This window comes from Malaya genurostris, chromosome 2 (assembly GCF_030247185.1).
Source record: "Malaya genurostris strain Urasoe2022 chromosome 2, Malgen_1.1, whole genome shotgun sequence".
NCBI lineage: Eukaryota > Metazoa > Arthropoda > Insecta > Diptera > Culicidae > Malaya > Malaya genurostris.
The window spans coordinates 195,524,072-195,544,490 of record NC_080571.1 but is presented as its reverse complement, the minus strand read 5'-3'; the positions used below and the strand labels follow the sequence as shown (position 1 = coordinate 195,544,490).

Sequence of the window (20,419 nt, the reverse complement as noted above, 5' to 3'; positions counted from 1 at the left end):
AAACAGAACAGTGATATCAAAGAAAATCTTTTTAATCACATCACAATAATCGAAAGAGAGAAAGATTAAAGATAAACCGACGACACGACCAGGCACTCCGAAGAAAAATCGATACTAAAATTGTTTGTTGACGATTTACCGTCAGTTACCACAAATATAGCGACCCCTTGAAAATGATAAAAATAATCTTCTCAAGCAACACTGTTCAAGTTGCTACGAACTAGTTACCAAGGAGCTCCAGAATAAATAAACAAACATTCCTTGATCGCAAAACATACGGGGAAGCATAATAGTTCAGAATGTTCAAAATATTGTGGAAACTATTGATTAGGACGTGTTTCAGGCAAGAGAAACGACATATACGTTGGACTGCTGAATGAGACCTCATGATAGGATCGTGTAAAAAATGAAAACATCTGGATTCGTTGGTATGGTAAGATTCACTCGACATATTTAGTGACTAGAAAATTAAAAACTTATTTCAATCAGAATGCCCTTTGGACTTTGATGAAGAACAAGTAATCAGTGGAGTGCACCATCTGTTGCATTTGGCACAATAGGCGATGCTGAATAAAGAGCGATAAGATTTGTATTGCATGAATAATCGCTAAATTAAGTAATTGATTTACCAATCTTTTTGTTAATTTCAGTTTCATACCAAGAAAAAAAAATTGTAATTTAAAATTCTCAGCGAATCGGAGAAATAATCCAGACAAATGATGAATGATAAAAGTTCTGCACGAGAAAGCTACCACGAAGTCAAGTGGTTAAAACGAAAAATAAAACATAACTTAAATGACACTTATTGTTAACAAAATATTTTCGACGCATTAGATTTCAAACCAAGGATATTGATTTTTTTATTTGTTTATTTGGGTTCTCATCTCAGAATTTCAGTAGTATTGTTTTATTAATCGGGTCTAGAAACAACGATCATACAGTAGTTAATATGGAGATTCATGTGCTTAATTTCGTAAAGAGCTTCTGATGGCGTTTTTTTTATGGATTTATAGGAAACCGTTGAACTTTAAAATGAGAACATTTAAACTTGCCAAAGGTGACATTATTCATACTTATCAGGAAATCGTCATTTTTGATTTAGCAACGTTACTTGAAAATACTCCATTTATTTGAAAAAGAATCTGTTTGATTAGCATATTTCGTCAGTGGTTTGGGTGTTCTCAGTGTTTGGGTTTTGACCACAAACGGGTTCCATCTCCACTAACTAAGATAAGCGAAGTTCGTATGATGATATCTTTACAGTATCGATAAACTTATCGATTTACTGCTCTGATACATAACGATGCTGGATCATTTGCAAATTTACTGCGATAAGACCTTCCATTAGAGGCTGTTAGCCAAATTTTAATTTTCCGCGATTTACATTACTATTCGGAGTTGTTTTTTGTTTACATTTCTCATGTCTCTTATATATAGTAACCAAGGTTATAGTAACTGTTATTCAAAATCAACAACTTATCAACCTGTGTTGCCAGTTAAATTTTTTGTTCAAGAGATTTCGTTTTGACATTACCAGTTACTGAGGGGTAGTTAAATTTGCGATACAGTTTTGAATAGTGAGTGGCAGGTCGTGCCGTCGGATAAACTGTCACTTGCTTATACGCCCTAATGAAAAATCAACCGAGAATTGTGATAAGACGTAGTGCCGAAATCTACCCAGCACGCTTAGTAAAAGTTACTGAGAGTTTGAGTACTAGTTACTCATTTTCAAAAGATACTTGAAAACGTCAAAAATTTAGTAATTACCATAAATGATAATGAGTACAATAATATGTGAGTAATGAGTCGTAATAACCATTTGTAGCAACAGGCGCCATTTTATGTTAGTGGGATCACGTATTTTTATTTAGCTGTTCATCTGTATCTGTTGCAAGGGTGTGTCACTTAACACAAACGGTTTTGTGTTTGCAAAACCCGAAAAGATAAACTATGCTCTTGGTTGTGCATATGTGTAAAGGTTCGATTGACACACTACTCCAAGCGACCGCCACTTGATATAATGTCTCGAAGTTAGAAATCAATCGTAAACGGAATAATAAGTAAACACTGTAGGGTATTTTTAGGTATTGAGTGTAAATTTCTTAATTTTTGAATACTATATACTCGAAACAAGGAGCATTTTTTACGCAAATTTGATATATGTGAAAAAAATTTCACCCGAAATTTGAGTACTAATCACTCAATTTTTGGCTCATGTACAAATAAAGCATTACTCAATAAATGAGTAGATTTTTCTCAGACATCGTTTCCAGTGGAAGTACTCAAATTTAAGTAACTAAGGAGTTACTCTAAATTAGAGTTGTTCCACATTTTCTGTCGATGAGTGATCTCCTACTCAGTTTAAGTAACTATTTTTAAGCGTGTAACATTGAGCGTGCGAATGAAAATATTTGGCATCTCTGTCTCGGATACTAAAACAGAGATGCCAGGTAAAAATTTCAAATGTCTGCAGACAGGGTCTGTAAATCTGAAAAAAAATCTGCAGTCAGCAAGTATGGCTTGCTGGCAGCAATTTCTCTATAAAGTATGACATGCAAAACTGACTTGGCGAGCAAAAAAAAAAAAAAAGGTCGCGGAAATTTCAAATTTTTCTGTAAATATAGATGAAAGTCAGCGAGAATTTCAAAAGTCTGTAAAAATCTGCGAGAATTTCAAAAGTCTGCAAAAGTCTGCACAACAAAAAATGTCTGCAGCACTATACCCCAAATCTGCAGATTTACAGACAAATCTGCAGACCTGGCATCTCTGTACTAAAATAATAAAACTGTTGTGCTTCAGTTTTAATCCTGATGTCGTAAACAGTGGGTGAGTGATTTGTGTAAGTTATTCGTTTGCGTCAGCATTTCGATTTTGTGCCAAGTTTCGTAGTGTGAATTTTCTAGTTTGTGTTTACTAGTTATAAACGGTATTCATAGTCTGAGATATTCTGGTTTTTACATATTTTTCCTATTTGATATTTGTACAGTCGTGGAAAGTGTTCAATAATTATGCGATAACACAGTATTCAACAAAAATAGCGTACTATCAGTGCTAAAATACAAAATTAACCATTTTGTTTTGTGATCATTCAATATATCCCAGAAAACATATCGGTATTCAAATAGGATAAACAATTGGAGGACATCATCGGATTCGATAGAAATATCAGAGTAAGTTCGCAAATGTGTACATACTATAACAACACACAACTTTTCAGAATTAAGATTTCGCTGTTGTAATACAATCTCATTTCATAGAGCTAGAATTCCAGCACAACGGTTTTATAATTATAAATTCAAAATGTTCTAGTGGCCTCGAATTCACAATTATTGATTACATTTCGCTTGGAAAAAATAAGGACAACATATTTATCGCAATGTCTTTGTCTGAGGTACATTGAAAACACAATGGATTCGAAAGAACTTGAATGTAACGTGCTTCTCATAGGAAACAAAATACACGTAACTTTATATTGCAATTCATTCAAAAGATATGGGAAACACTATTTGACAAATCAATGTTCTATATTAGTAAAACGAAGACGTTGTTCGTGTAAGGCAACAGATTTTTTTGCCGCCCTATGCATTCTGGTTCGGTTCATAAACTACGGTTATAGTACATCTTATCTCATAGTACGTTATAGTACATCTTATCTCAAATTTTGGAGGGGTTTAATTATTTATTTACAATCTTTCAACATACACAATTTGGTCCTAATGATAACTCCTAATGATGTATCGAGACCGATTAATAACTCATAATCGTTCCACGGCCATCGGCTAAGAGCGAAGTGAACAAATCTGCGTTGTATCGCCTCGATTCTATGCAAACCATAAACGAGGACTGACTGAGAGCAAAACAGACATCATTGAAATACAGTAAAAATATTAACGGTTCGAGATGACTTCCCTGTGGTATTCAGGATGATGCGAGGAACTCTTCGGAAGTTTGATCGTGATTTTAACTGCTAAACGACGATTCCTGAGGTATGACTGTAGCAAATGAAGAATGTTTGAACTAAATCCAAGTCTGTACAATTTAACAACAGTAAGATCTGTATAGATAACGTCGTTTGTAAACCGTTAGATATTGCACTAGTCACATAAGAAAAAAAACTTTAGTAAACATGAAACCGTGTTGAGTATCGACGATATGTTGCTTGCAATAATTGAAAATTGGTGTCAGTATAACCTTTTCGAACAGCTTTGGTATATCACTGAGACATTCTAAATTATTTTGCAGAGGGGAGCGATTACTCCACGGTAGCACTTTTTAAAAGCCGGTATTCTTACGATTGCCGTTCGTAATAAGTTAATGAGTTATTAGAAAGATAAACGTTAAGTGCTGCGGTTGCTATTTGCTGCTGATCCAAGATTTCATATGAAAAAAAAAACAAAACACTTTTCCGTAAACATCTGGCAGATTTCTTGTGTGCACGAACCAGTACGTTCTCCAAATTTCATTAATGATAGCAACCCCAATTCTTTCCTCTGCTCATTCACATTTTTCCAGAAATACCTTGGATTTGATTGCAGTTTACGTTGTACATCGTTCAAGTAGTAGACATGGCAGCGCCTAACAGTTTTCTAGTACAGCTGATTTATCTGCACATAACAATTACGCACTAAAAATCCTCCATGTTTAGAGTATCTCTTTAGAGTGGCTCTATTGGTCGTTTTCAAATGTCTCAATTTGGCGGTCTACCATGATGAATACCGGGTCTGCCGACTCGATCGTTTCGGTACAAAGTAGTCGATTGGGTAGCTCATTACATTAGAGAACGTCTGCACAGCAGCATTGACATCATCATTGTCGAGAACTTTATTCCAGTCGATTTGCGTCAAAAGGTCGGTCATGTTGGTGTAATCGGCTTTCTTAAAACTATAGCAGATGATATTTATTGTAATGCCGACTCGATCGTTTCGGTACAAAGTAGTCGATTGGGTAGCTCATTACATTAGAGAACGTCTGCACAGCAGCATTGACATCATCATTGTCGAGAACTTTATTCCAGTCGATTTGCGTCAAAAGGTCGGTCATGTTGGTGTAATCGGCTTTCTTAAAACTATAGCAGATGATATTTATTGTAATGCAGGTATTCTGTAAGCGATTCAAATCGGACACAATACGTAATGGAGGATGATGCATTAACCAGAGGGACCGGTGGAGCGCTAATCTTTGGTGCAACATCTTCTCTATTTAAAAAGTAAAGATTCAATCTCCGATTATTTTCATTAACGACAGGATTCGACTGTCAAAGAAGGCTGAGGTTGTAGCTGTCGAGCATGGTTGTAATGGCAGTGTGGAAAGTGTAGAGCGCCGGATCAGGAAAGAAGAAACTACCGGAACCTATCTTCCATTTTATTTTGGGAAAATTGAAGTCTCACGGGCAAAACATCATCTACGGGTAGTGCATGGGTGAAAGAAATTTCTTGGAACAGCGTTTTAATAAAATGATAAAGAAGCCTCATGTATGGAAGGTCACGACAAGCAAGAATGTCGCGAACTGGGACATTGGATAGTCTACCTTGAGTACGCGAAGAATTTATTAGTTGAGACCTGACATCACGATACTCCACGCATGTCCAAACGACATGATCAATATCGTAATAACCTTCACCACAAGTACAATGAATAGTATTCGTTTCAAGGAATCGGTCGCTCATAAATTTCCGTGGGATCCGTGTCATGCTACCCATTTTTAATATCGTCATGCTAAAATTGTCGCAAATATTATATATTAAAGATGATCTGCTATCATTGTAAACGGAACCCATTCCGTGCGAATTGAAATCTCCCAGAATCAAATCAGAAAATGTCTTTTCCTTTCGTGTTTATTTGACAAGCAACAATTTCTGTACTAGAAGTAGAAGGAGTGTTTAATCTATAAAAGGAATAACATTTCTTAATTCCTAAAAGCACTCCATCATACGGAGAGTCTCTATCGAGACGTAAAGTCGTTAATTTAAAGCCATGTTTAGCACAAAGCAAATATATAACATTTTTGACTATGCAATAAAACTTTGAATGAATCAAGTTTTGGCATGATCTTTCGACAATTCCCCGGCAGGACAGTAATTGTATCATTTGCGGCAAATGATAAATTATCAATCAAATTTTACAAATCCTATGTAAATTGACCATTGAGCTGATAATTGCTTCAAATAAATTCTAGCTATTGGAAAGAATACCGGAATCTTAAGAAGTTAATATATAATGATCTTATAAAATCCAATCTACAATTTCCGAATACTTCAGTAATCCTGTTAGTGGCTGTGAAATGGAACCCACTTGATTATTGCATTTTTTTTTGTACTATTTCCTGGATTGGTTTGTGAATTTTCCAATCCTGGATGCACAGATGTTGGTTTTGATGTTGAAATGTTAGATTCCTTTTTGGGTAATTAGGAGAAGGATTTATTTCTCTTAACTAACCCTTGAGGAAGTGACAAACGATGTACCTTCACTATTTTCCTGAGTCAGATTTCTCTGAGAGATCATGAGGACTCTACCCATATTGAACACATTTTTAAACGTCTTCATTACAAAGATTATCTGCATGAGGTAGTAGCTGTGTGCCAGTTTTTACAGTTCGTGCAATTCATGACATGCTAAATGTCTCCTCTTTCTGCTAGTATTTTCTGTTTTGTTCATGCTTGTTCAGTTTTGCTCAAAATGCCGTCGAAACAAGAAGTATATCACGAGCGCATTGAAAAGTATATACGGTACAACATTTTAAAAGCAAAAATGTTGCGGCTTCGACAGTTTACAATATCCTAAGATGCCCAACAACTGCTCATAAGGAAGGTAGTGGAAGACCAGCCAAAATTATGGACGCAAAAGGACTTCGTTTTCTTTCTCGTGCCTTCAACAACAAGGATTCACTGAGTCAAAGAGATGCCGCAAAAAAGTTCAACTGTTCTCACCAGTACATCTGCAAAACATTGAAAAGACTCGGAATAAAGTACCGAAAGAAAACACGAGCCCCGGGATATACTGTCGCACAGATTTCAACGCTGAATTCCTAATGTCGCTGGTTGATTAAAAAATTTTCCGGAAAAAGTTTTGTTTTGAACGACGAAAGTGCGAAGACGCAGATTCCCGCAAACGATAGATACTATTCAACGGGTAGTACTACTGTACATCCGAACATAAAATATTAGTTTAAACATAAGTTTGAACAGAAAGTGATGCTGTACATTGTCATTTCCGAGAAAGGCATTTCTAAGCCATGGTTCAAGCCATCTGGGTTGGCAATCAATCAAGATGTGTACCAGAACGAATGTTTGTAGAAAGTTTTGATCCCGTTTTTTCAAAAACATGGACAATACATGTTTTGGCCGGATAAAGCGTCATCACATTGCGCCAAAAAACACAATCGTTCCTGAATACCCATTCGATCCCATTTGTACCCAAAAACCACAACCCCCTATTATTAATGATATTAGAAGCAAAATTAATCATGAATATTTTCATGTGATATTGGTTATTACTCATGATATGAATCATTTTGCTCATAACATCTTCAGTAACAGGCATGATCTCTTGTTCATGTTCATGCCATTCATGTTTCATGATTCTCATGATGTCTTATTCATGGTACCGGTAATGGATTTGTATCCATGTCCCTGATAACGTTGGTGTCTACTACAGCTAAACTAAGTAATTAAGCTAAGCTAAGTTAGATAAACGCGTATGCACGGAATGCATAAGAACGCTGGTTCGAATCCTGCCTCTGAGTATCTATTTTCCAAAATAAAATATCTCCTCTATAAGGTTTCATTCATTTAACTTCTCAATTTGTCTTTCCGCTCAGTCATTGCTAGCTTAAAGGAGAAGAATAAAGTATTGATGCAAATACTAAATCCAGTAAGAAATAAAATGTGTCACCCATCAGTGTAGAATATTTTTGCAAAACCTACATTCGAGCTCTTATTTGAAAATCTAGTTTCGTCTAACATAAATGAGTCGAAAAGAAAAAAAAGTTGATTTGGGAGAATCTAGGATACAGACAATTCTAGAGTAAATGTTAGAGGGTAAATATTTTCTTACATATAATCAGAATATCTTCTGGGTGAGCATCTCACCTAGATCATGTCATTGTTCGGAGAAAAAAATTTCTCTGTTGGCTTTGACAAGCCGCCATGCGAGAAATTCATGTGCTTTTCTGACAAATGGTGCACAAAAAATATTAAAATTTAGTGAATATCCATGCTGGTGCTTCGGAATGACATCTATGGAAACGTAATCATCAGTAGAAACTACGAACAAACAGAGCTTTTCAATCGTTGGTTTATTTCTGCGATCTCTTCTAAAATTATAGACATGGAAACTGCATTATTCTTTTTTCGCAAATGACATCACTATGACTATAGGGTGTCCCAGAAACTACTATGACTGCGGGTGTTTACGTTCGGGAATGCTTTTAGCGGCACCGACTCCTCATGATCCGAAAATATCCTAGTCCAGTATAGTTTTGGGAGGATTTACTTCAGTGCATTACGCAAAGGACACTGTAGCCTGGTACAAAGTCAACAGAGTCGACTTCGTTGTCAAGTATATGATTCCTAAAAATTGTCCCTAGGCCAAACCAATTGAAACTCCGGCCCTGACAAAGATGAATAATATTAGCTTCATGATCAGTAAATATAGGTTGTGTATTAAAAAATGTCTGTAACATTATTACAAAGGCTATGAAAAAGCCTTTACCTTCGATAATCATTTGACTAGTTACGACACCAATTCCAAGAACGAAAGATTAATTTAATTTAAAAAAGGGGTAACAATATTGAGTTTATATTGTAGAAAAGATGAGTGCTAATATAGTTCATCTCAAACTTTACGGTAACGATTTAATGAAACTATTTCCTATAACGGGCCAATAATTTCTAAATGAGATAAGCCAAAAAAAGAAAAATCGTATAACAAACTTGATTACATGTTCTAATTTCATATTAACACGGCATTTCATTCGATTTCCATCGTATGCACGAAGATCAGTAGCGCTTGCGAAATGTGTCAACATTGCGCACTCTTGTAATACAATACTGATAAGCTGGTTTTATTGGTGTGACATGTATTGACCGAGGCTATCATTTATTTTTAATTTTGCAGATATAACTCAGTACTCTGAAGTTGCCATGCAGCGTTGGTGGTTTCTGGAAGAAAAGGATGGCTCTGCGAGTAACGCAACATCTGTCGTTAAAAAGTCCAAACCACTGAAACCACCCGGCGATCGAAAGCAAACATTTCGAGTGCTGGTGATTGATGAGTTACTGAAGGATGAAACAATTGCAGTTACTGGGAATTGTGAAGCGTTGGGAAACTGGGAACCAGAACATTGTGTACAAATGCAACGTGAGCAAGGTGAGCATTTAATTACTTACTTTTGGTTATGGAAATCAGATATCATAATCATAGCTGACTAATTTAACCTGGCTCGGAACTTTTTGTTAGGGCTCTAGGCAATACAGATCTTCAAATTGAAGCAATGCTTTATCAGACTCCAGGATCTGAGGAGTTTAAGGTTTTTTGTACATAGAGAGATAGTATTATTTATTAATCTTGTTATAGTCGCCTACTGAAGATAATGGCTTAATTTGGAGATAAGTAAACAGGCTACCAGAAAACTAATTCAACAAGTTAAAAGTAGGAGGCAATACCATAGTTTGTGTTTGAGCGAGACTTGGCAATTGGGCCAACATTTCATCAAACTGCCTATCACGCAGCCCACCTGGGTTCGATTCCCAACCCCGCACATAGGGCCAAAAAAAATTTCTGGTCCGAAGAGGCGAATGACCTTAAGGTGTTAAAACCTCTATAATTGAAACAAAAAAAATCATCAAACAATTTAAGCTTCAAATCAATAAGAAAGCATCAGAGTTGTTATCAATAACGGCATAATGAATACTCAACATGATTTTCATTAAATTTCAGAATAAGTATGCAAAATTGTTGACAAAAGTAACATTGGGAAGATAATTTGTCTCTGTAATGTCATCTTAAGACAATACTTTTGTTGTGATGTTGATTTCAATAGGACTCACCAAATTGAAATAGTTGTGGTTTGTCAAGAACTTTAGAAAGGTGTAGAAGATGGTTTGATTTGTTCAATAAATGTTTAATTTCATTTTGAATGTCCTCAACTATGGATTTTAGAGTAGGATCACAGAAATGTAAATATTGATGTCGACGAAGGAGAATTCAAAGATTGACGATGATAAGAGAATTCAAATTAGTTTGAGCTTTTGAAAAACTCGTACTTTCTGATTACTTCACACGGAACGACCGAAATTAGTTCTGCGCCTAATTCGTATTACTGTTTTTTAATTAGTTGATTTTAACAACAGAATTTCCAAAATAACTAAAAAATTAGTTGAAATTCGAAAATAACTTTGCTGAAAAAAACTCTTATTTTTAGACAATGTGTTTAGTTGGCGCATATCCTGGACACAAACCAGCAATATTTCAATCCAACACGAAATTCTCATTGACAACTAATTTTGTTATTAAAATCAGAAAATTTGTTTCTATTTATCTATCACCATCATTACTGAAGGACAGCACAAAGAAAACAAAAATGAAATTGGTCTTATTAACAAGTTTATTAGCCAAAAACTTATGAGATGTGTCAAAGCAAAACAATCCATTAAAAGGCTAAAAATGACAGTCTTGTTGAAACTGCTTGCAAATTGTTTAGATGTTCTTCGAATGTGTTACGATATATCCATATATAAATTTCTAAACCGATATGTAAAAATGACGTAAACTATTAGTGGAAAGTGTATTTATTCAGAGTTTGTGCGCATTTGAAGCGATTGTGCGTAATAATGTTATTACACGGAGCAGTAAAGTGAGTCTCGAATGTTGCACTCTAATTATATATGTATTCGGTTTATGTTTTCCGAGTGCTTAAAGTTTCAAGTGAGAGAGTCGATTTCGCGAAGTCGAATGAAGAAAACAGCGACTTAGAAGAAAAATTTTCATAAAGAAGTTGATGTTTTGTTTATGTCTTTTTCTCCAATACAACATCGTATTTATACCTGCCAATAAAGAAAAGACAACCGCGACTGAAATATTTTTCGATAGTAGTGTGCCATCTAGTGGCTAGTAGTCATTAGGATGTTAACCATTTTTTCGGTGACAGAGCGCCATATAGCTGCAAATTGCAGAAACCAATTCAACTATTTATGTTGGTTGAAAACAACATTTTATTTCTCTAATTCAATTAAAAAATTAGTTGTAAATGAAGTGTGCCTTAGCTAAGAAATGACAGCACGTTTAATTGGTGAATTCAACTAAAAATATAGCCATTTCAACAAATATTTTATTATTATTAAGGGAATTAGCATTAAATAATCTAAATTGGCAAAAGTAAGATTTTTTTAGTTGTCTCAAAAAATAACTAACTAAAATCAGAAAATCAACTAATTTTTTCGCCAAAATGATGATTTCGGTCTTTCCGTGCACGAGAGATGCTTGCATTTAGATGTGCGTTTTTGCAAATCGCTTTTTTTTTGCTCATCCACCGCAGTTCAATAAAGGGATGACATGATGGATGCACCTGTCGTTTGTTGATTAACAAATATTTTAAAAAATATTGGTAACTTAGAAGAGTCACGATATTGAGTTAGATTCGCATTGCCATCAAGCCATTTATAATTTTCCCATCGACCTGTAATTTCTACTTTTACTTATGGAAGAAACGAAGAAAACTTCAGTATGAATGCATTGAATTTGGAGATATTCTCAGTCACAGGAGGCATAGTTTGTTGTTGTTTTTCAAAGCAACAAACGCAAGAGGGGGGTTGGGTCTAAATGATGAAAAAAAATCATCATTTCCGCGAATTTTTTTTTCAGAATTATCGTTCAACAAAATAAATTCAAATGTTCTGCATGATAAAAAGCATCATTCGAACCACATTTTATAATTTTTTCGTGGAAAAATATTGATAAAAAATCGGTGAAGAGATATTTTTGAGAACACTTCTTAAAAATCATGATTTGCGGTGTCAATTGTATCTCAGCGTAGACTCAGAAGTGAAGAAACAAAGTAGTTAGAGTAGAAGTTTCTCTAGACCCCAACGTCTCTGTTTGATTTATTTTCAATTTTTTGAATATTTTTTGGTTACTTAAAGTGAAAACTATGATTTTTCATGAAAAAAACGTCATTTTGTACCTGTAAAACCTTCCCGAAGTAACAAACAATGAAAAGGAAAACGTTGGGGTCTGGTTTTTTATATGTAGAAAGTGTATGCAAAATTTGAACAAAATTGGTGTAGTAGTTTTTGAATGACGATGGACACGGACTTTCAAAACCTGCTTTCGAGAAAAACGCGTTTAAAGTTTTTGTCTATAAAATAAATGGAAACAATTTATTACTCAAGAGAGCCCGTAGGGTCTAATATTTGAAAAAAATCATATATTTTCTTTTATAATTTGTTATAATGAAACATTTAAAGAATGTTTTGTCAAGTTTTTAAGTCAATCGAAGCAGAATCGTGGACCTGTGTGCCGAGCTTTTACTTCTTCGCAGTATGAGATAAACAAAGATGAAGGTCCATAACTTGCTGAGTTTTGTTTCGATAGACTTGAAAAATTCACAGAATATTCTTGAAATGTTTTACTATAAGAAATTACATAGAAAAAAATAAATGATTTTTCAAAAGAATTTTTAAAAATTTTTGTTGTATGTCGCTAAAATCCGATTCTGAAAGAATATCGTTTTTAATGTTAGATGGATTTGTTTTACGGAAGGAGAGTTCTTACTTGTTCATTCACTTTTAACCTTAGCTATACTTCTTTTCTAGAAAAGTTCAGGAATTTTTGTGAGCACATATGGGGCATTGTACACAAAAATAGCCACAAATTTTTTTCCCATCTAACTTTTTTCTCGGTTAACAACTAAAAAATATTCGATACGTATTTGTTTATGTCAATATGATACGTCGAATTTCCGCCTTCACAAAGGAGATCTAATAAAGATAAAAATATTCGTCCAAGACATGAAATGTGCGTCTTTTCCTTAGCTTTCAAATAAGCGATTTCAAAAAACAAACTTATTGTTTATTTAATGAAAAAAGTTAAAAGTTCATTACCAATTGAAAAATTTCAAACTTCATTATATTTTAATTCTTGTTTTTAAGTAGTCTTAGGGATTTGACTAAATTGTGCAAAGTTTTAGAGATTTCAAAATTGACCAATGATTAAATCCAATTATTAGATTATTTCTGCATTCGCATGAATTTCCGATTCAGGTGCTTCCTGTTCGCTTTGATGTTGAAGATTCAAATTCTCGGTCTCGTCAGTGTCAATTGATAGATTGTATTCAAATTCCTCAGTTTGACAGACATCTATAAAACATTTCAAATGATAAGTGTATTTTTTTTACGCAAGGGTTCCTTATGATGTTTATTAGCTCGTTGTTTGAAAATCATAACGAAGGCTGACGAATTTTGTAAACAGGTTGATGACAATTATAGGTAATAAACATCACTCGTTTCCAATAAATCTTTGCACTGCACGAACAAAACTAAATTGTTCATAAGAAACACGATATGAATATCATCAGTTCAGTCACCGTAGTTTTCATTAGTGCGTCAAATCAAATGCATTTTTATGCTGCATCTATTTTACAAACAAATTTACCATATATGCCACAAGCAAAAAAATTTTACAGAATGACTTGTTGTAACGTCGTATGAAATTCAAGCCCCGCAGTTTTATGCATTCATTAAACAAACCTATGATTGTCAAATGCATCGTATCAAACAGGTTTGAGTTTTCAAAATAAACATTCATACGAAATAAGTCCTGAACCTCATATGCTCAATTTTCTCAGTGTACTGTTACCTCGAATTCCTTTAAAATAGCCTGAGTTTTTATCTTGAACAGCTAGTTTAGTGGATAAAGGTCGAATAAATTGAGCTGTGTGGTATTGTCGGTTTTGACGATGAACGTTTGGACAATTTGTGGATGAGATTTTCAAACGTATTTCAAGGGCAATTAAAACCATAAATCTTCTATCAAGCAAATGCTCATACCTTTATAATGTCTTGTGGATCAGCGTATTGTTCATAATCCTATATTTAATACTAGGGGCGTATTTAAAAACTACAAGGACCCCATGGGGTTGCTCGAGACATTGATGTGGAACAAGGCAACCAAAATTTCTAATGATCGACATTTTCAATTAATCGTCACAGTTTTGAATCCGCAAATGCATGAGAGTCTGCTTAGTCTTTATTATGAACCAACACCGAACACACGAACCCAGAATATAGACTATATTTGTCATGATTCGTATTTGTTTTCAGCCGGCGAAATTACATCAATAGCCCAGATGTATGCAATTATATGTTTGCACATGCTTGCGATACAGATATCGATATTTAAGCTTCTTTTTACCAAGCTTGTGTTCAAGTTTTGTATGCAATGAGTTATTTTTATAGCGTTTCTCTACCATTACTACCATTCTGCGATTTCGGTTGAAGCGATAAACTTTTTCTCATTATCAATCGAGTTCATCTTATATAAATTAGAAATTAATCTTATGTACTCAAAATTTACCCTGAGGTAATTGTCAATTTCTCAGGCGAAGCTACATAACATGGAATTTCATCCGATCTTGCATGACACAAGCTCAGAGCATACCAATTAAAGCTTCAAATCGTTTTATGGCACTTTTTGTCTTGCTGTCTAGCAACAACCAACCTCTAGCATGCTAAGCGTAGAACTGAAATGTTAGCTATAATTTTGCTTATATTTATAGTTTCGCGTGCTTCCAAAATTTTCGCTTTTGCATCGATTGACCAATCAGAGTGATGCTTTCCCTTTGATATATCGCTTACTCCTTCACAACCGTCGACTATGGCAGGGAAATCCGGTATGCCGGAGATTTTTTGCAGACAAAATAGGACACTGCTAGCTATTAACCAACATTTCAATGATATACATTTAAAAATATATGGCTATGAACATTTAAATGAATACGTAGAAATATTTCCAATCAAATGGTGACATAATATTATTAATTGATACAAAATTGACTGAGCTGTAATTGTTCTAAACCTGACCACATTTCTACGTGTATTTTTCTTGAGTTTCTAATTTGCACCCCTATATAGAAAACAAAAATGTGTTCCACATTAAAAAATAGCACTCAAAAATCCTTTCTCATATCATTTATGTTCTCATATATAATACTTGTCTAAAAAATGAAAAAAACACAATTTCTGCGAATTTTTTTAGAGCTATTCAAAAAAGTGTTTGACTGCGTTTTAGAGTGTCTATAACAAGGGTTCACGGAATGCATAAGAACACAGGCTCGAGTCCTGTCTCTGAGCGCATCTTTTTCCAATAAATTATCTTTTCTGTTAGTTTTTCATTCATTTGGCTTCTCCAATATATGTTTCCATTTAATCATTGCAAAACTGAACTTAGTTATGGCGGCTTATGTCAAACCCAGTGGCGTCTCGTGACAAAATTGACTAGTTGTGCACTACTTATGTGATATGATAGCAGATGTAACAGTTCGTTGTAAGTGAAGATTAAAGATTGAGGAATAGAGATTCGCTTGTGTTTTTCAATAAAATGAGATAACGATATACTTTCGGATGAGATTTTTTATTAAACAAACAAATCTCAGAGCTGAGCTGAGTAATTCTTTCTCTTCTTGAATCTGTGCAGTAACTCATGTGCACGGAAAAGACACTAACACAGCGACAACAGATACTTGAAATTTTATGTCAGATGTATACGAGATGCGTGAAATACACGAAATACACGCAATATCGGTGCGATTCAACCTGCTTTCATCGAATAAATAAAGATTCCAAAAAAAATAATTGAATTTGGTTGGGGTTGGGGACGCAGTTCATTCCTTCAATTCGACCGGTTGTGCAGTGCACGAGGTGCACATGAGGACGAGACGCCACTGGTCAAACCAACTAAAATTAATAAATCGTTAAATTTAAATGTTTTGCATAATACAAAGCTCCACTCAAACAACAATTTGTAATATTTTCGTCGAAAAACATTGAGAAATAAGTTGGCGAAGAAGCATTTCTGAGGATGCGTTTTGGAAATCATGATTTGCGGTGTCCACTGTATCTCAGCGGAGAATTATCAGTAGTCAACAATCAAAGCAACATAGTTGTAGTAGATGTTTTTCTACATCCCTACATTTATATTTGATTCTTTTAGAATTTTATTAAATTTTTGGTGGTGGTTTAAAGCTAAAACTGCGATTTTTCGCAAAAAATACGCCATATTGTATTTGTAAAACCTCCCCAAATTAACAAAAATCGTAGTAGAACTCTTGGACCTGTGTGCCTCTTAGCAGTATGAGATAAGTAATGACATAGGCCCATATTTTCCAGAGTTTTGTTCTTACATGCTTGAAAATTTGACAAAACATTCTTGAAATGTTTTACTTTTAGAAAATACAAAGAAAAAATAAATGCGCGTCGTCGAAAATCCAGGATGCATTGAGTGGGAAATTTCCAATTCCATGCAAACAATTTTTTCTAGATTTTCTTCACTTCTTCGATTAGTTTTATGCAATATTATGGGGGAAGTCGAAGCAGATAACGTCGGAAAAGTGTTGTGTTAATCCGTGCGGCCATTCTTGATTGATGCGCGTTTATATATTTTGTAACTTGTTTCATATGTGTATGTAGACATGATAAACTACCCCGTATATAATATTTTGAATCAAACATATGTACTCAATCAATCATTACATCTTCAATCCAATCCAGATACTGAATTACGTTGGTGTAAATTCCTGGATGATTCTTTGTTCCACATTCAACAGCACCGAAACTGACGACCCCAATTTGATAATTAACAAGTCCATGTTGCAATGTCAGGGAACCACCAGAATCACCACGACAAGAATCCTCCCCGAATTCACCTCCTGCACATATCTGTTCAATTGTAAGCGTTATGTTCAGCCGAGAGAATGCTGTATTGCACATACTGTTGTCTTGACCAGCAATGGTTACGTGACGTTGTACTCCGGCTTTATTTCCTAGGGTAATGAGATAATTGGTTTATATTGATAGCGCAACAGAGCGTTTGGATCCAAGGTGTTACCTTTATCTGTTTGTCCCCAACCGGTAACGATGAATTTTTGCCCGTTTATCGGCATTTCTCTAATTTCTTCGCTATATGGTAGACAAATAGGAATAACGTAGTCATTAAATTGAACTTCCTTTACCGTTTTAAGTAGAGCTACATCGTGTCTCATGCTGGCAGAATTCGTTTGATATAATGGATGTACAACCGATCGCTCAATATCGTATTCCTGTCTACAAATCATTACTCCATCGAGCACAGTGCATCGTGGTTTTTTAAGAATGTTCCATTCACTGAACCTCACTTGGTGTCTATAAAAAAAAAACATAAAACGAGACACTTAACATTTCGCTCAATATAGAATGCTTAAATACACACATCCGCCAGCTACTGGGAACATCATTTATGCAATGAGCTGCAGTGAGAGCCCACCTAGAGTTCAAGAGACTGCAACCACATTTTACAGACAATCGTTTTTTACTGATCCTATAAACAATAACACCAGCCCAGGGAATTTCACCCAACACTGATTCATCGCCTCCGAAAATTCTATTCCCGATTTTGGCTACTCCACATTCCGGCACATTATATATTTCTGGACAGCATATCTAAAAATATAATGATAATTCGTTATCATCATAATTCACTAAGCCAAAACTTTTTCCTTTGTACCAGAGGTTTTGGAACAGGATCTGCGTGAACTTTTCCACATGTATTATGATCCAAGTAGTACCACTCTTCATGTGTAGGGTTTGGATTGTGTAGAATACTTCTTACAAATTCACAATCTTTTACAAGTTTGCATTGTCCAATTTGACGAGACGATGTTGTGCAGGTTTCATGCGCTTCTGTTCGGATTTGATCAAATTGTAGCTTTAAAATTAGCATTAAAATCCACCACTTCATCATTACGTGAAATATTTACGACCGTGTCTTTCCTACAGAATCTCTCGTAGTGTACTGGTTGTTGATTATTCTGTTTTTGTATACGATCGGTACAACAAATATAGATAGATAATAGTGGTGTAAATGATTAAAAGGGAAAACATAATGATGAAACGACGACTGGTCGTGTGAGTGATTCAAACCTTCAACGATGAGTAATTATGTCCAGTGAACTTAATTATTCTAGAATTCGCGAGTAGAAAATGATAGACAAATTTTCGATGGCATAAAACATTACATAACATAACAGAAGTGGATAAAAGTCTATTCCACCGAAGACAAAAAAGTTTTTCAATGTAAATCAGAAAGTCAAACTTAATGTAAGTCCATGGTCATCAAATTTTCTCATTCTAAATTACTACACACCAAATAAATTTACGGTTGTCGATAAAATTTTTATTGATTCAAACTGCTAAAGTCCTGTATCATTCCGTTATTTTTATTCGCAGAAGTTTACCGGAATTTAATTAAATAATATCTATATGAGTATATTTCTTTCTATTCAATTAATACTAGACGAAGTTTTAGATTTATTACCAAAAATAATCTTCGACGATCATCATCTTCGTGCATTCCTATATGGTTGAGTTGTTAATGTAATGACCAATCATTTAATTGAAGTGTTAGAATATGCTTACCATAAAGTTTTATTTTTTTACTTCAATTGTATGTTGTTTCACTACAACCAAACAAAAAAAAAGTTTTCTTAAAATAGATTTTATTTTCAATATTCAATCATTAGCACTGAAAATCTTAGGCACTAAAATTTGATTGACTGAAAATGGCTAAACATGTTACTGTACCGATAAAATGTGAAATAATAGAAACAATTCACTTTTTACTTTTGTCACGAACATTTTACGAGTTTGACGCTCCTAGTTGTGTTCGCATCGCAACTCGTACATTCAGGTGTGTGGAATTATTGTTAAATTTGTGCGCGTGATAGCAAAAACTGAATCAAAACTGTAAAAGTATTGAAATCAAGCTACATTTATTGTGCCACTGCGTTAGTTTCGTACGAATCATGGAAGTATTTAGAAGTGTACCAGAACGTTTTCTGCAGCAAGAACTATCAAATAAAAACTGTACAAGTAGAAAGATACTACAGATAATTATAAAAATAAACAAAACACATTAACCTCTAAAGAATTTGAAAACGTAGTAACATATAATTTCAAGCCAAAAGTAATAGAACATGACTTCATCGAAGAAGCGAATGACATGAAAATTTCTGTTAAAGGCAGGATAATTTTTGTTATCGTAACGGAATGAAAGGTAACGTTTTGTAATAGTCGAGTAGGTGCTTGTAGATAGTCCCGTATTTGTTTTAAATTTACCCAGGCATTTGAATGAATTAGTTCCAGTTCAAGAGTCAAGTCACACAGAACTCTGGACAAACTCAGACAAATAAACTGTTTATAACTCGTTCTCTTAAACTACCTTGAACTCGTTAATGTCACACAATCCCTTTTAAACTTTTCCAAATCCACTAATTCTCGTTAGAGTGAAGATAAAGTTCAAGTCTGTTTTTGGGTTACCAGAAGTTGTACATTGAAGGATGATTTGTTGATTCCATATCTGATCATCTAGAAAATCTATCTTCAATTTCATCTGAGGCGGTCGTTCAAACTAAAGTTTCAAAAATTTTATTTCGAAATTTTATAAATTCCTTTTCTAGAATGTTATTGACTGGACTTTAAAACGTTGACTGTACATTTTGCTCATGCTGAGAATATCCTGTTACGAGATGCCAAAATTTGCACATGTTGACGAGAAAAAACGTATATGTTATCAACGATTTATTTTAGTCTTGTTAAGACGTAAAGCCGCCTTGTGCTTGTTTTAAATTTGATCAGTATCTAGCAAGGGAAACAGATTGGATGAATGACATGCTAATACAATTATGAAATGAAAACCGCGAAAAAGCTACCGCAGAGACGAGACTCGAGTCCGTAGTAAGATCCTATCAAGGGAAATCGTTTTGCCAATGAAACTACCCTGCATGTTCAGTAGAGATGGTCGGGTATAGAAATTCTTATACCCGAACCCGACCCGTACCCGAGTGATCAGCAAAAAAAATTACCCGTACCCGACCCGTACCCGATTAAAAATTTAAAAAATTACCCGTACCCGACCCGTACCCGATCAATAATAAAAAAAATTACCCGTACCCGACCCGTACCCGATAAAAAATAAAAAACATTACCCGTACCCGACCCATACCAGTTTAAAAATTACCTGTACCCGTACCCGACCCGAATGAGTAGTAAAAAGTTTACCAAAATTCAGGATGGAAAAAATAGTGTTTTAGATAGCGAGCTAGATAGAGCGTATCAGGCTCTAGTTTGAAAGTAAAATACATTAAAATGCTTGTTTACATTTAAATATATAAATA

The 20,419-nt window shown here is 34.6% G+C and overlaps 2 protein-coding genes and 1 long non-coding RNA gene across 8 annotated transcripts in view; 2 read left to right on the top strand and 1 right to left on the bottom strand.

The window, feature by feature from the left end:
- Positions 1-273: 273 nt before the first annotated feature.
- LOC131433149 (uncharacterized) lies at positions 274-841 on the top strand. The gene is made up of 3 exons (XR_009230027.1): positions 274-433; positions 490-589; positions 651-841. It is a non-coding gene; the product is annotated as an uncharacterized LOC131433149 (long non-coding RNA).
- A 1,922-nt stretch (positions 842-2,763) lies between these two features.
- Positions 2,764-20,419, top strand: part of LOC131433133 (glycerophosphocholine phosphodiesterase GPCPD1) — a 36,318-nt gene continuing 18,662 nt past the window's right edge. The window contains exons 1-3 of one of the 6 annotated variants that reach the window (XM_058599965.1): positions 2,764-2,826; positions 3,103-3,170; positions 9,115-9,366. In XM_058599965.1, coding sequence (XP_058455948.1) covers positions 9,141-9,366 — 226 coding nt within the window. In that variant the 5' untranslated portion in view covers positions 2,764-2,826; positions 3,103-3,170; positions 9,115-9,140. The other 5 variants (XM_058599966.1, XM_058599964.1, XM_058599963.1 and 2 more) reach the window with 5 other exon arrangements.
- On the bottom strand, positions 16,625-18,742 carry LOC131433142 (CLIP domain-containing serine protease B15-like). The gene is made up of 5 exons (XM_058599983.1): positions 18,663-18,742; positions 17,752-18,055; positions 17,458-17,687; positions 17,098-17,390; positions 16,625-17,032 (listed from the first exon to the last, which is right to left on the bottom strand). The coding sequence occupies exons 2-5, from the start codon at positions 17,986-17,988 to the stop codon at positions 16,728-16,730; spliced, it is 1,065 nt and encodes a 354-aa protein (XP_058455966.1). The 5' UTR covers positions 17,989-18,055; positions 18,663-18,742; the 3' UTR covers positions 16,625-16,727.